This window comes from Argopecten irradians, chromosome 10 (assembly GCF_041381155.1).
Source record: "Argopecten irradians isolate NY chromosome 10, Ai_NY, whole genome shotgun sequence".
NCBI classification, from domain to species: domain Eukaryota; kingdom Metazoa; phylum Mollusca; class Bivalvia; order Pectinida; family Pectinidae; genus Argopecten; species Argopecten irradians.
In genome coordinates, this window is record NC_091143.1 from 16,294,415 (window position 1) to 16,309,612 (window position 15,198).

At 36.3% G+C, this 15,198-nt stretch overlaps 1 protein-coding gene across 3 annotated transcripts; it reads right to left on the reverse strand.

Annotated features, from left to right (window-relative positions):
- Nucleotides 1–2,475: 2,475 nt before the first annotated feature.
- LOC138333251 (dentin sialophosphoprotein-like) lies at nucleotides 2,476–14,813 on the reverse strand. 3 transcript variants are annotated; one of them, XM_069281512.1, is made up of 5 exons: nucleotides 14,080–14,295; nucleotides 8,616–8,767; nucleotides 7,493–7,646; nucleotides 5,430–6,235; nucleotides 2,476–4,564 (listed from the first exon to the last, which is right to left on the reverse strand). In XM_069281512.1, exons 1-4 carry the CDS (start codon nucleotides 14,260–14,262, stop codon nucleotides 5,456–5,458), a joined length of 1,269 nt encoding a protein of 422 aa, XP_069137613.1. In that variant the 5' UTR covers nucleotides 14,263–14,295; the 3' UTR covers nucleotides 2,476–4,564; nucleotides 5,430–5,455. The 3 variants fall into 3 exon arrangements, with proteins under 3 accessions (XP_069137613.1, XP_069137614.1, XP_069137612.1); XM_069281513.1 differs by lacking the exons at nucleotides 2,476–4,564; nucleotides 14,080–14,295 and adding an exon at nucleotides 14,683–14,813 and having other exon boundaries at nucleotides 5,359–6,235; XM_069281511.1 differs by lacking the exon at nucleotides 2,476–4,564 and having other exon boundaries at nucleotides 5,359–6,235.
- Nucleotides 14,814–15,198: the final 385 nt, after the last annotated feature.

Here is a 15,198-nt window from a genome sequence, read left to right on the forward strand (position 1 = left end):
GCGAATTTCTCCTAGATGTTGCAATTGCTCTCGAGAGTCAAATGTACACTTCGCATTCATATCATCTGTGAAGCAAGTAGGTCACGCAGTTTGCACCTTTCAATCTGTTGATGTTAATATCGCCATATTATATCAAAACGCCATGTGAATGGAGAGAACACGCCGTACAAAATATAAGTAAGAGTGGGGGTTACCACTTTATGATTATAGCCCACGAAAACGCGAAATTAAATCACTCGTGAAAAATGGTTGGTTAACAACTTCCGGCAATTGCACCCGAATACGTGTAAAGGATATAGATTTCAATCACAACTGATAATAAATCTGTATGTCCTATATTTTTAGGCATTATGCACTAGGGTATAAATCAAAGCACGTGATCAAACTGTCATTCTTTCAATTTGTCTACGGTCTCGAATACTTTTTTTTCCAATGTGAAAACAATATGGACAGATGTTAATCCACTGTCAGTTTTATATATAATATCGTTTACGTCCACATTTCTTACACAGCCCCGTGTCGGCAATGTAACGTTACAGAAGTTCAGTTCGTCGATTGTGGGATATTTAGTCACTCCAAATCTATCGTCAGTTCGTAATTCCAGTAACTCGGCCATGTAAGCTCGAGCAATGTAAGTTTGGCAGAGCTTGTAACTTGATAGCATCAACAAGAATAAAGCATAGGCAAAGGCGGGAGGCACAAATCAGCCGTCGGTCTATTTATTACCTCTAGATCTAGTTCTTGTAGATACAGATTCTGCGAATCACTTATAAGATAATCACAGAAGTAGTATTTCTGTACCTTTTTGTAGTTGAGTGTATCCTTTCCCTAACCAGTCTTCGTAGCGTCGATAGCACAAAGACACCACGCGTTCTGCTGCTTGGCAAGCTTTGATGAACCACCAAGAATTGTAGTGAAATGTGGCAAGTGTTAAATGTCCTCGACATACCATTATCACAGAGGATATCTCCATCAAACGTCTGTACTTTCTGATATTCTCGTATTTGTGTTTATTAGTACAATCACGTGCGTTTGTTTATCCTAGGACCAGATACTGAATCTACATTGCCTCACGTTCCTCCCGATTTTAACAATAATCATAAATCTGTATATGTCCTATATTTTTAGGCATTATGCACTAGGGTATAAATCAATGCCGGGAAAAGCACGTGATCAAACTGTCATTCTTTCAATTTGTCTACGGTCTCGAATACTTTTTTTTTCCAATGTGAAAACAATATGGACAGATGTTAATCCACTGTCAGTTTTATATATAATATCGTTTACGTCCACATTTCTTACACAGCCCCGTGTCGGCAATGTAACGTTACAGAAGTTCAGTTCATCGATTGTGGGATATTTAGTCACTCCAAATCTATCGTCAGTTCGTAATTCCAGTAACTCGGCCATGTACGCTCGAGCAATGTAAGTTTGGCAGAGCTTGTAACTTGATAGCACCAACAAGAATAAAGCATAGGCAAAGGCGGGAGGCACAAATCAGCCGTCGGTCTATGTATTACCTCTAGATCTAGTTCGTGTAGATACAGATTCTGCGAATCACTTATAAGATAATCACAGAAGTAGTATTTCTGTACCTTTTGTAGTTGAGTGTATCCTTTCCCTAACCAGTCTTCGTAGCGTCGATAGCACAAAGACACCACGCGTTCTGCTGCTTGGCAAGCTTTGATGAACCACCAAGAATTGTAGTGAAATGTGGCAAGTGTTAAATGTCCTCGACATACCATTATCACAGAGGATATCTCCATCAAACGTCTGTACTTTCTGATATTCTTGTATTTGTGTTTATTAGTGCAATCACGTGCGTTTGTTTATCCTAGGACCAGATACTGAATCTACCTTGCCTACGTTCCTCCCGATTTTTAACAATATCATAACTCCTATAATATTGGCAGTAACTCTAGATCTGTATGAACGAGTCAAGATAGTCTTCTATGGTATGGTCATGTTCAACACTAGTCCGCTAAATCTGCCTATATTATAAGGCTTTTTTTTTTTTTTTTTTTTTTTTTTTGCCTAGCCTAATATATAGTCAGCTCGCGCAAGGACGTACATGTATATGAGAAGGATAATAAGTCACACTGGGTTTTAGGGAAGTCCAAGGCAGGCGCTTTTTGTGTTTGTGCACTGACCGTGACGTTGGGCGACGACTGATTTTCCTTTGATATCCGCCGGCGCAGCTTTTGATGTAGCTTGCGGGTGCGAGGGTTACCGTCTTACTTTCTGAAGTGGGGCCGTCATTTTATGAGCTATCGATTTTTTTAACGAAAATTTAAGACATATCCTCTAAATATTCCGTCTTTAAAGCAAGTAATAAACGTCGTGAAATTTAATAAACTTTACAATGGTGTTTCGTTTGACTCGATAAGACAAGTTTTTGTTGAGAAAAACGGTTTTTATTCCCGGTTCATATGCGTCTTGCGTGGTGTTTAGTAATGTAAAGAGACAGACACGAATCCTTCTCACTTATAAATCCTTGGCTCGCGGTACCTCTTAAAGTGAATAGTCGGGCAAAGAAAACCAGTCTAAATGCGTTCATTGGCCTTCCAAAAGTTCTCACATATTAATACGACGGTCAAGTTCTGCTTAGTTTCCCCAGTTCTGACCATTAAAGAAAAGAAAAGTTGAAAGCATTGAAAGCGAGGCTGCGTGGAAATGTAACCACGGACATAGTGAGCCGGGGGGACGTTTTAGAATTCACAAACTTTAAATCAATTTCTTCGTACGCAGACAGATTTTGACGAGATATTTTATTTTTCCATTTCATAAGAAATTATACTGGATACATTCACACCATTTTTACCTACTTTAGCCATCCTTGCCCGACTGTTCACTTTAAAAATGTGAAATCGTAGGCTACTGTAAGTCAGCGGCATATTTTTAATATATCGTCCATGCAATGCCGGGAAAACGTACACATACCTTTATATTGGGATCTTATATGTACTCCTTTGCCCCCATGTTACATCCCATTTATGATATTAAACAACTCTGCACAACGAAATACTTCCGAGACCCTTCTATATTTCGTATACACATTTAGTAGAGCAAACGGCAGCCAATCAACTTCGCTTCCGGTTGCAACGACGAAATTTCTATTATTTTGTATACGTGATGCATCGTCGGAGACCCACGGATGATTGCGTTAGTCCCATCACCCGTGTGTCTTCGACGATGTCCGTGCTGTAACTGCTACAACTTCAAGTTATGACTTGAGGTAACTTCAAGTACATTTTAGGTACTGCTTGGTGTGAGTTCAACTCAAGTTTCTATGTAACTGCTAAGTCTTTTAAGACGACTATGGATCCTCTTTGCGGAACTTGTAATCCTTAACTTGTGTATCCGTATCCTTTATAAAACATCGTACAGATTTGACTGAAATTGTCACAAGCTTTACACGCTTACCTCAGCCTCGATACCCCAGGGGTTAACATCACTGACGTTATATCCACCTCTGGACTATCTCATAGTAAACTGGAAGCAATTCAGGAGGAAAAAAATGACCAATCACAGGCCTAAAAATATTTTCTTTGAAGATTACAATGAGAGAAATGTCCAACACTTGTGCTTTCTGTTACCTCCAGTTTTACTATGAGATAATCCAGGGGTGAATATGCATGTAACGTCAGTGATAGTAACCCCTGGAGTATAGACGATGTTCCGGGTAAATTTCATCAAATATAAAATTTGAATAAATAATTCGATTACACATGATTTTCATCAGAAAACTGATTAAGTACATGCCAGATATTATTCGAAAGTCTACAATTTTTTATTGCTAAACTACCGCCCACCCCTTTGTTGTCAATATCTTTCGCTTTTAACCACATCATCCGATTTCCACAGACGAAGTCGTAAAATTGACATATATTTGCTCCTTTGTACATCTCAGATTGAAAACTCATCAATAGGAGTGACAAATAATTGTCATATGTCGTCAAATTCATCTTTGCAATTTATGTACCAAATCGGATTTAGGATTGATTTTCCTGTGTATAGTTTCTGTGAAAATTCATTTCTGAACAACAGCAGAATGCTTCTAAAATGTTACATACACCATCACCAGTGTGAATCTATCAATTTAGCATCATTTGAGGTTTACATGCCATGTATATATACATACTTTATTGAACCTTGTAGTAACAATAATGTTAAATGATTTCTATTTGACTCAATCATAATTATATTTGTTAAAGTATTTCAATTTATGGTAACACGTACAAACGACGTCAATATACAGTTTGTACGTCTACAAAAATGTCTGCACAGTGTCACTCTGAGGTACTATGACGTCATTATTGGGAATACGTCACAACAACCTGCGAATCACCAAAGTTAATTACTGTTATTTACTTGACAAATTTTGTATTAAGTGTACACGGAATGGAAAATTATATTTTGATATGTTGTCCTGTTTGATCTATCTCCTGACAAGAATGTTTGAAACCGCATCTAAATCGGCCGCTTCGGTACCGAGATACCGTCCTCCAAAGTGCCTGATTTTTACCTGTATATCGACTGCTAATCAGGGATTCAGCCACTCACACTGTAATCAATAAAAACAGCTGTTTGAGAACAGCAAAGTATCAAAACCATAACCTTGTTATATTGGTGTTTTGAAATTCTTAAAACTTCTGCATTTTTCCCTTAAATGATTGTCCATACAAATCACAACAATTATAATTCAAAATTACTGTAGAAATCAATGTCAGTTGTTACACATAACAGTAATTTAACACTTGTACCAAATCTTAATAATTAACATGGTCATTATCAACGCTGATAATGACATGTATGCTAGCTAGAGCGACTCCAATAATGTCTTCAAAAGGGGAAAATAGGACTTCCCTTCTCCTGAAGATAATGTAGACTCATATGAACAACTTGCCACATCAGGAGGATTGTGAAGAGTTTGCAACTTTTCCATTTCTAATACTAACACAATCCTAGAGTTTGACAACTTTTGAATCTTACACTTCAGTTTTCTCAGACTTTGATATTGTTTGATATATATCTTTTGACAAATAACACACAATTCATGTCGATGGACCATATCCTTAAGCTATATACAATGTATCTCACAATAAGCCTAAATACCCCTTTTTACAAACAAACCTTGTATATAATCAAACTCAGTGTGGCCATGACAAATAATCCAAGCATTTATGGAGATAAGAGGATTTTAACTTCAAGATCAAATAATTGTTACTTATAAATGACTTCAAAGACCATGTTTAATTTGAAATTAAATATGGTCTTACAGTTTTAAGATTCCAATTAACAATTTAAGCCTCCATGTTACTGTATGTAAAATAAGCAGAGGTTTACATAACAGTATAATAATTATAAAAAATATAAGTTTATTGTTTATTTTTGTTTAACAATAACATAACAGATATATAATACATTACTGTAGAATATGTATATTCCAAGACGATTATTTCTTTTTTGAAGCACTGAGCTTCCGCCTTGCTTCTAGAAAAGCTTCAAACTTTTTCTTCTTTTCACTTTCTTGCTTTTGAATCTGATGCCTAGCACGTGAGGACTTTATATTGTCTAAATCAAAGTGACCATCATGTCCAGAATCACAACCCGAACTGCCAGAATCACTTGTGTTAACGCTGGTACATGTAGAATCATCGTCAGAATGAATTTCAGATTCAGTAGCAGAGTTTTCAGACATGTTTACTCCTGTGTCCTTGGGACTAGAGCCATGATTAGGACTACTTTCATCTTTCGTTCTCTTACTGCAGGCGGGTGTTTCAGTTGTAGACTGTTGAGAGTTGAGTGTAACATCACCAGCTTCAAAACACTTTGAACCATTGCCACTTTTTATTTCACTTTCTACAAAGAGTTGCTTCCCTTTAGCTGATGGCTCAGAACTTTGGTCAGAATCACTGCTACTTTGAATCCTTGACCGTCGACGCTTGCGTGAACTTGAACTTATCTGCAACTCATCATCATCTGGATCGTTCTGTGACCTTGACTCACATTCACCAGACTGTTTAGATTTACCACCAGACTCGCTAATGTCTGAGTGGTTGTCATCATGTCCTTCCGACTCTTTATCATCTAAATGTGATCTTGTTTCACAATTACGATTCCTCACGCTACTGTTGGTTACCTCATTGTCTGAGTCACTGCTGGAGCTTGCTGGATTAAAAATTTTGTTATGGTACCCTCTGACTCTATGATGTCTCCCAGTAGATCTGTGTTCCTAAAAGAAAAGAAATCTTTGAAATTATAAATGTTAAAGATGCTCCACCGACCGCCGACAGAGCATAAATGATATTCACCATTTGAACAATAATTGGTGTTTAATCGTGTATATAATAGTCTAATTAACACAAAAAATAATATAAAATAATTTATTTTGCCTTTGGTACATGCGCATTCAGTAGTTCATTCCATATAGGATATAGTGCCACGGAATTTTTTTGGGATGCAATTAATTATTTTTCATATTTTTAACTTGAAGTAAAATTAGAAGCTCAAACTTTTCAATGGCGGTAATGGTGTGAAGAAAGTAACCTTTGTAACTGAAGAAAAATACTAAATCGTCTGATCCTGTTTTTAATAGTGAAAAAATGTCATTTGTCAGCGGTGGAGCATCTTTAAGACCCTGATATCATACTATTTAGCGATATGTGTTTAACATCTAATTAATCAGATTGGAATCTTGTGTTCATTGCTTGTTTACGATTTCCACTGCCGAAATATCAGTTGCGGTGTATAGAATAACAGAATAGTACATGGGTGTGTAAAGTGGACAGAGTTATCTCCACCTGAGAGTATAATTTTGGTTAGTCAGAACAAGGTTTGTTAAATGTTGACAGCAAAAATCTTTCACAATTGATTTTTCCCCCCATTCTTAAGAGAAATGACAGAATTTGGAGTGTTTTTATAGTGCCATTATAACAAGCATTTTTCAAAACTGATATTGTCAACAGCCATGTGAGGTCACTGTTGTACATCCCTATGTGTAAGATAGAATTGTCTTTTCCCCAATATAATTAAAATAGACTTATAATTAGGCTCTGCTATGAGGCTCTACATTATGCTCCCAATACAAGATCTTACAACTTCCTGTTCGGGGTCACCTCAGCATGACCCGGTTGGTTAGCCAATCAGCGTGTCGCAATCACCTAAGAAATCTTCGGTGTGGTTGCAGATTCTCTTTGAAGTATGAATCGCTACTAGCTATACATATATTATGTTCCAAGATGTTCCCATTGTAGGCCAGGAGTCATGCTGAGGTGCCTCAGAACAGGAAGTTGTTAGATCTTGTATTGGAGCATAACATAGAGTATCGTAGTGGAGTGGAATTACAAGTCTAATTTTTAATTTCAATTTAATTTTAATTGTTTTTTCCCTTTAAACCATGAAGTATCCCTGTAAAAAATGGGAGAAAAGGCTACATAACAAATGATTTTCATCAGATTGACATCTTGTATCAAACATAAAACTATTGTACCTTTCCATGTTTATTTTTCTCAACATCAGATTCTTCTTCTCCATCACTGGAAATATCGTCTTCAGATTCATCCCTGTCAGGCACCACAAAGTTATCTGACCCAGAGTCCCCTTCATCGTCCGAATTATAACAGTCCTGATTGTATCGATGGGTTCTATGGAATATAAATCACGAAATTAATTTTGAATACCATTATAACTGTGCTAACATCAGAAACACTTACACTGATACTGTTGCATTTAATAAAACAAAATTACAGGCCTAAAAGTTTGTTTCAAGAACGTTCTAGATACTGATATAGCTTGACATTAATAGCTGAGGCCGTATATTGCACACCGATGATCCATTTAGCATTAAACTATCCTCCTATGGCATCTATGGTCTATATAGATGACAGAGCTTTGCAGCCAATCTTCATAATGCGCGCTAGTGCATTACGAGATGATTGTCTGCAAAGCTCAGCTAGCTGGCATCTATATGGACCATAGATGCCATAGAAAGATAGTTTAATGCTTATATTTACATTATCAATTCATTTTAGGGTTTCTGCATTAACATTATTTAAGCTAGACCAGGAAAACCGTTTATCAACGATGGTTTCATCCACAAGATGGAACAGTCATTTATTTTGACGGTGATCAGTTGACGTCACCACATCAACATTAGTGACGTCATAACGGTCACGTTTTAGGTGTCAGTTATGCCGTCATATACTTCACTTTGCCTTGGTTAGATTATATAGTAGAAGTTAAAAGTAAATGTAAATATTTAGATTTAAAATGAATCAAAAGGTTATTGCTGTATTGTTTGATAATATAAAATAAATCATTGACCTTGTGTAATTAATTTGAAAAAATTATCTAGATTTTAGCTGGAAATGCTAAAACTTTAAATCAATTGCCCTCTGAGCATGTGCAGGTTGGACACATATCTAGTAATACAAGTATATACCCTTAAAATGACTATAGTATATTGCTCAAATTAAGGTTAGTAAGATTGAACCCGGTTGTATTAATAAGGAATCTTGGATATCAACTAATATGTGTATACCATCAGTAAAATATTAAAATATAAAACTTTAAGGGAAAAAAACTATATTATATTGTCCAATACTCAATCTTACATTCTGCTTAAATTGTGAACATTTCTCAATGGCTTTAGACGACCAATCGCTGATGTTGGAGTTGTTGGAATATCTTTCCATATACTGTCACGGGATGGCATCCTAAAGGACCGTGAATATCTTTTATGAAGTCTTTCAGAACTTCTGGACCCCTGAAGGAAAAAAAGTCCATTATTAGGTTAAATATCATTGAGGAGAGCATTGTGTACTTAAGTATGTAAAACTAATGTCAATTTGCAAATTTGCAAATTAATCAATTATATTAATTATTAAGGTGACTAATTAGAAAAGATTAATACATGTACATTTGTAGTTTACTATTTTATAAGACGTGGCATACATGTACCTCAGCCGGTAGAGCGGGGAACCAGTAATTACATGTACATGTATATATAAGTCCAAGGTCACAAGTTCAAGCCAGCCCTGGTGGCACATTACATACATACATATATACTCTAACCCTATTACACATGTAGTTTGTCCATGAATTGTGATGGCTGATTAATTTGATGTATTTAAGATTTTTATTAAGAGACTTCAGCGTAGCTAGCATTCAGATAATCTACAGTGTACATTATGAATGCAGATCTACTGTAAAAACAGGTGCCTGCTTCTGGTTTTGGAAAAATACAAACCGCTACAAACAAGAATGTATAACCATGTCTCCAACTGCATCACAACACACCCGTTGCGGAACTTATCATGCTTTTCGCCCGGGGCCGGGGGCGTCATGTACACTTAAAACACTCAGCCAATACCCTACCAAGATACACTTCTGCACACAGAAGTGCCCACAAATCTACCCTTAGCCCGCATTTCCGACCACAGGCGGAAAAAAACCACTGTCAAGAGCGCTATGTACGGCACATTCCAGGAACGGCAACATGTACAGTACTAACCTCTAGTTAAGTTTACCATACAACACCACAGTCACATAGCCAAACAAAAATCCTACGCCTTGGTAACACTCACCACCGGATAGCCTGGCAACCAAACCCTCAAAACTAAATCGAGTGGCAAGCCCCTTAACAAATCTTAGAGTCGCGCTGCGAAGTATACCTCCACGGTAGACTACAACAAAACTAAACGGTAAACCAAAGATCAGACAAAACAATTCAACCCAACCAATACACGGTTGAGCGCAGAGACCTGGCATCATCAGAATGGACTCAGCAGTCTTAACCACCAACCCTTCTGAAGACAAATCTACCATCTCTCCTTGTCATCCATATGTAAATACTCGGCAATATTCGTACCACGCAGGCAAACATTAGATTCTACATTCTGCAGATGATTAGAAAACCACCTCCACCTATGGAACGCCACCAGGTTGGCTATTATAAAGTGTATATGGCATTTTTGATAAGTGTACTTAAACTTTTTATGCTAAATTCATAGTATACAATCATTTCAGATCACTGTATTTTTCGCATTGCATTACTTATATGTTACTATATTGTTATTCTACCCATCCAACATTTTTTTCTCCGGTCTTAGTTGTGTGTAGAACTACGTGATCCGTTAACAAGTTTATGTGAGATCAAGCTTTCTTGAACCGTAATTTACAACTTTCTAGCTCTGAAGCCTATTCCGGATGTTAAATTTGTTCTGATGTCGGTTGGCCTTTTTTCATTGCCGATACCGAAGAAACATGGTAAAAGAAATAAAAGTTTTGCACCGGACACCACTTGTGTTGATGCTCCATCCCATTTACAGTTGCTGTCTTTCACATATCGTCTATGGGCGCTGTTGATTAGACTTTTAGTAGTCTCACTCGGATTCCTCCACCTGAACTTCGCCGACCAAGCACCCTCAGGGAACGTTGGATATATCTCGCCACCCCCTTTTATTTAGCCATTTATATGTATTTTATTAAGGTGACTTATTAGTAATAGATTAATACATGTTCATTTGTAGTTTACTATTTTATAAGAAAGAGAAGTGGCGTTACTACATGTACCTCAGCTGGTTAGAGCGGGGAACCAGTAATTACTATGTTCATGTTTATATAAGTCCTAGGATCGCAAGTTAAGCCAGCCCTGGTGGCACATTTCATACATATCATCATTTACTCTCACCTTTTTACACAGTGTAGTTTGTCCATGAATTTGATGGCTAGATTTAAGATTTGATGTATTTAAGAGAATTTTTATTAAGTGACTTCAGCATAGCTAGGGCATTCAGATAATCTACAGTGGTTACATTATGATAATGCATATCTACTGTAAAATACGAGGTGCCTTCTTTCTGGTTTTTGGACCGAAAAAATACAATAACCTACTCCCTACTATTAAAGTACTGGGTAGGGATATTTATTATTGTAATCCCGCGCCTCAGACAAGAATCACTTGTATTTCAAACTTTGCATCTAAAAATGACGTCACCGTGTATACAGATATAGTTTCCGTTATAAAGGTTCAGTAGAAATCGTATCAGGTTTGGACGATAGATGTATCATTCTTTGCCCCTCAACGTCATTAGCATCACAGATGGCAGGTCTAGTAATGCTTTCGTGATGACGGCACTCAACGAGATGGACGCGTCAAAATGTTTGAGAACTGATAGCGCTGATATGATGTGCGATGACCCACTTTCAAAATCAAACCGCAACCGGCAACACTTTATTTAGGATTATTAAACAGGAATGGACTATGACAAACGCAATTCGAGTCTTCAATGAGAGTGGAAAAATTGTTTTAGGTTTGGAGTGCGTTTTGGTTTCCATAGACTCAGGTACATAATGCATTTTGCAGTTACTTCATTGAAAGAGGTCTTCGACGGATAAAATTCGTTTACGATAATTTAGTTAGTGACTTTAATATAGGGAAAAATATTGAGGGTGTCTAAAATAAACATGTAGTCGCAAGCTTATTTTAGACAACCCAATAGTTTTTTTCCGTATTAGGTCACTCACAAACTGTGTAACTAATAATATTGTATTAGTTTCAGGAACACTTGCAAAAAGCAGACGCCTGTGCTGTTAGATGATTAATGGGATACATTTTAAAAGCATTAACAGAACAATCTTGGCCCCCGAATGAAGCCTAGTGCTACATGTATGTCAAATATTTAAATATAATTCACTTTTGCTTGTTACGAGCATTTTCATTGGCTTAAAAATTTACTTTTATCAGCCCATAAAGGAAAAAATGGCGTCGCCGTTTGTAACGTCGCTTTCCTGAGTTGGCTGAGTAGATGAACAGTGTAATTAATTTCATCAGACAAAAGAGTCCCAAAGACGAATATCGCTAAATGTTGAAGAGATTATCTTTAGTAAATTGAATTATAAGGATTATCTTGAATAGATTTTTTATGTTATGGAGATATAAAAACACAAAATATCTGAGTGTACAGTTCTCATCATAAACCCTCTTCGACCGCCTTTAGGTTTATTTAGAGTACACTCAGATTTTTGGTGTTATATCTCCATAACAGTAGAAAAACACACTATTCAAGTAATCCTTAAACAATGTATAATACAATATCAAGTAACAATCATTTCATGTTTGCTTGTTACGAGCATTTTCATTGCTTAAAAATTTTACTGTATCAGATCAGCCCCCATTAAAGGAAAAAATGGCGACGACCGTTTCTGTAACGTCGCTTCTGATTGGCGTGAGATAGACATACGACGTAATAATTTCATAGACAAAAGAGTCCCAAAATGAATTTTAAAGTGTTTGAAGTGATTCATCATTGAGTAATATTTGAATTACGAGAGAGTTTCGCTGAGTTTATTAGTCTAGAGTCACTGTACAGTATTTTTTGTGTTTAAACCTTTTTCATTATCATAAAAAAATTAACTCATAGTTAATCCATTAACATATAAGGATGCACACAGGTCAGCTCTGACGCAAAACACCTATCGTGTTCCAGCGTAGAGCGAAGCTATACATAATCCATGAAACACCTTTGTGTTGACGCATTTAGCGATTTGTCAAGTCACTCTGTCTATAAACTGAGGTCTAACTAAACCCACTATGGACATTGAATTGTGCAGCCAGCCATGTTATTAAATTCTCGGTATCTAGCAATACACAGAACAAAGATTAAGTAAATTACTGTACTAGTACTATGCATACAGTGTGTTAGTCGCTGTTTACACTTTAAAATTACTGTTAGTATAGTGTTCTTAGTATGATATCACAGTATACAAGGACAAGTACAACCCACTGAAATGTACGGGTCTCAATATAGTTTCCTGTGTATGCATCGATTCCTACCAAGCGCAACGGACACCGTCAGCTCAGTGAAGAGTCCACAAATATCTGCTCCGCCATATATGCTCAGAGCAAAGATTAGTGCGATCGTACTATTTTTGATTGAGCATGGCCTACATTATATAGAAAGTTCATTTAGTATAATTATATATTGGCCAGTAGAAAATGACTATTAAAGAAATATTTTCTCATGTTGTGAGTAATTTTGAGATTTCTTTCTGAACGCTATCGATAGTATGAAAGAAGAATATATGTATGGCGTTGTCAAGTTGAAATAGATATTTATTGCGTTAAATTGAAGAAAAGAAAATGTAGTAGAATCAATTGATGCATTTTGGCCGAGTCATCTCGGCTTTCCGTGTCGAGCACCCATCTGTCAGAAATCTTCCGTCCGTCGTTCAGAGCTACATCATCGCAGCTAATGTATGTTATAATCTTTTACATGTAATAGACAGTACATGTACATGTATCTGCGCTCTTCTGAGGCTTTGCCTTAAATTCATATTAACCTAGCTGATATAACATATAACAGACTTAGGTTAGTAGACTAAATGATAAAGTGAAAGTAAAAACATTGTTACGATTGTAACAGGCAGTTAACAGGTTGGGGACCATCCCGTATATGCAGGATAGTCCTGCATTTGAGTAATTAGTCCTGTATTTGAGGGATAATTTTGTTACGCAAATGCAGGATTCTATGAAATGAAAAGTGATAAAGTTGATTTAAACATTGTCATCAAAAAAGGGCATCATAATTTTTATATGGCATCATCACTAATACAACTTTCCACATTATTACTCAAATGGAAACAAATTTCATCATCTAAATGTTTGTAAAAGTCACAAACAAAATCACCTCTATTGCTTACTATGGGCCGGGCTAAAAATAGAACACAGGTAAAAGTCAATCAACCATGACATTTGCACTAAATTTCCCTGATGGCTATACACTGTAGTCTATGGAGAGCACCTAAATTGTCACTTTATTACAAAGTGAGATAATAGAATTCAATAGTTCATAAACACATACATAAGTTTTCAATTAGTTATATGGGTATCTGAAAATGATGACGCCCTTTTTTGATACAAATTTTTAAAACAACTTTATCCATTTTCATTTCACATAATCCTGCATTTGAGTAACAAATTTATCCCTCAAATACAGGACTATTACTCAAATGCAGGACTATCCTGCATATACGGGATGGTCCCCAACCTGGTTAATAATTATCAGATTATGTTACCATCTCAGAATGGACAGCAGTATTCTCAACATTTTCATTCTCAGAGTCTGATTCTAAGGATAGTTTTACACCGCGTTTCTTTTGAGCTGACAGTCTATGTATACTCTTTCGTGTAGAAGGGCCGGAATCTTCGTCACTAGATGAGATAAGTCGCCTTTTCGACGATTTCCGACTGGAGGACATGTTTTTCCTCACAGGATGTTTATCATGTAACACGCATGGGAGATAACTCTCGGCATAGGAATTGAATAATTTGATAATCAGATTGAGTTGTCTCCCTACCAAAAGTTACATTTATGAACCACAGGGACCTGGCACGATACATCTGCTAAATCTGACTTTCTAATTGCCAAATTATTTTAGATAGTATAGATCTAATATCATGACATCAAACTGTACATGTACACGTAACGTTATGTACATTGACGTAAACAATCATTAAGACATTTTTATTTTCTGAAACATAAGCTTAAACTACATTGTAATTATAGGCATTATTGTGGGTTATGATTTTTTATAAGCATACATTTGTATATGCCTATATACATTGTATATATATATATATATATCGTCTGTCTCTCTATATTTAGCACTCATCAATACCTGCCCACTTTGGTTTCCGGGTGTCGCCATTTGCACAGAAAGCGATCAAGTTACTTATATAAAACCACTCGGCTATTTTTGGTGTCAAATGATGATGATCTACTAGCCAGTATTTATCCAGGCCACCATCCTCTATACTACAGGGATTACTATCACCGAGTGACTTTATCCGTATGGAAACTAACTCATTAACTATTTGGAAGCAGTCAGGAAAAAAAACCAATCATCTCAGACCTGTGTGAGACTTTTCAAAGGGGCTTTGCCTGGGAGTCAGAGAACTCGATACATTTAACTGAAATATCATCCGAAACAATTATGGGACAAAAATGTTAATGAAACGAATAGTCTAACAAGGACAAAACAAATTTTGTTTATATTAACATAATTTCAATTCATACTAGGGTTCTAAATCGAATCCAATCCGTTTGATAATATCCTCAGGTAAGTACTTCGTCAAAACAATGTGATTTTAATTCTGAATATACTGAATACTTTTAAATCAGATAAAAATTAATA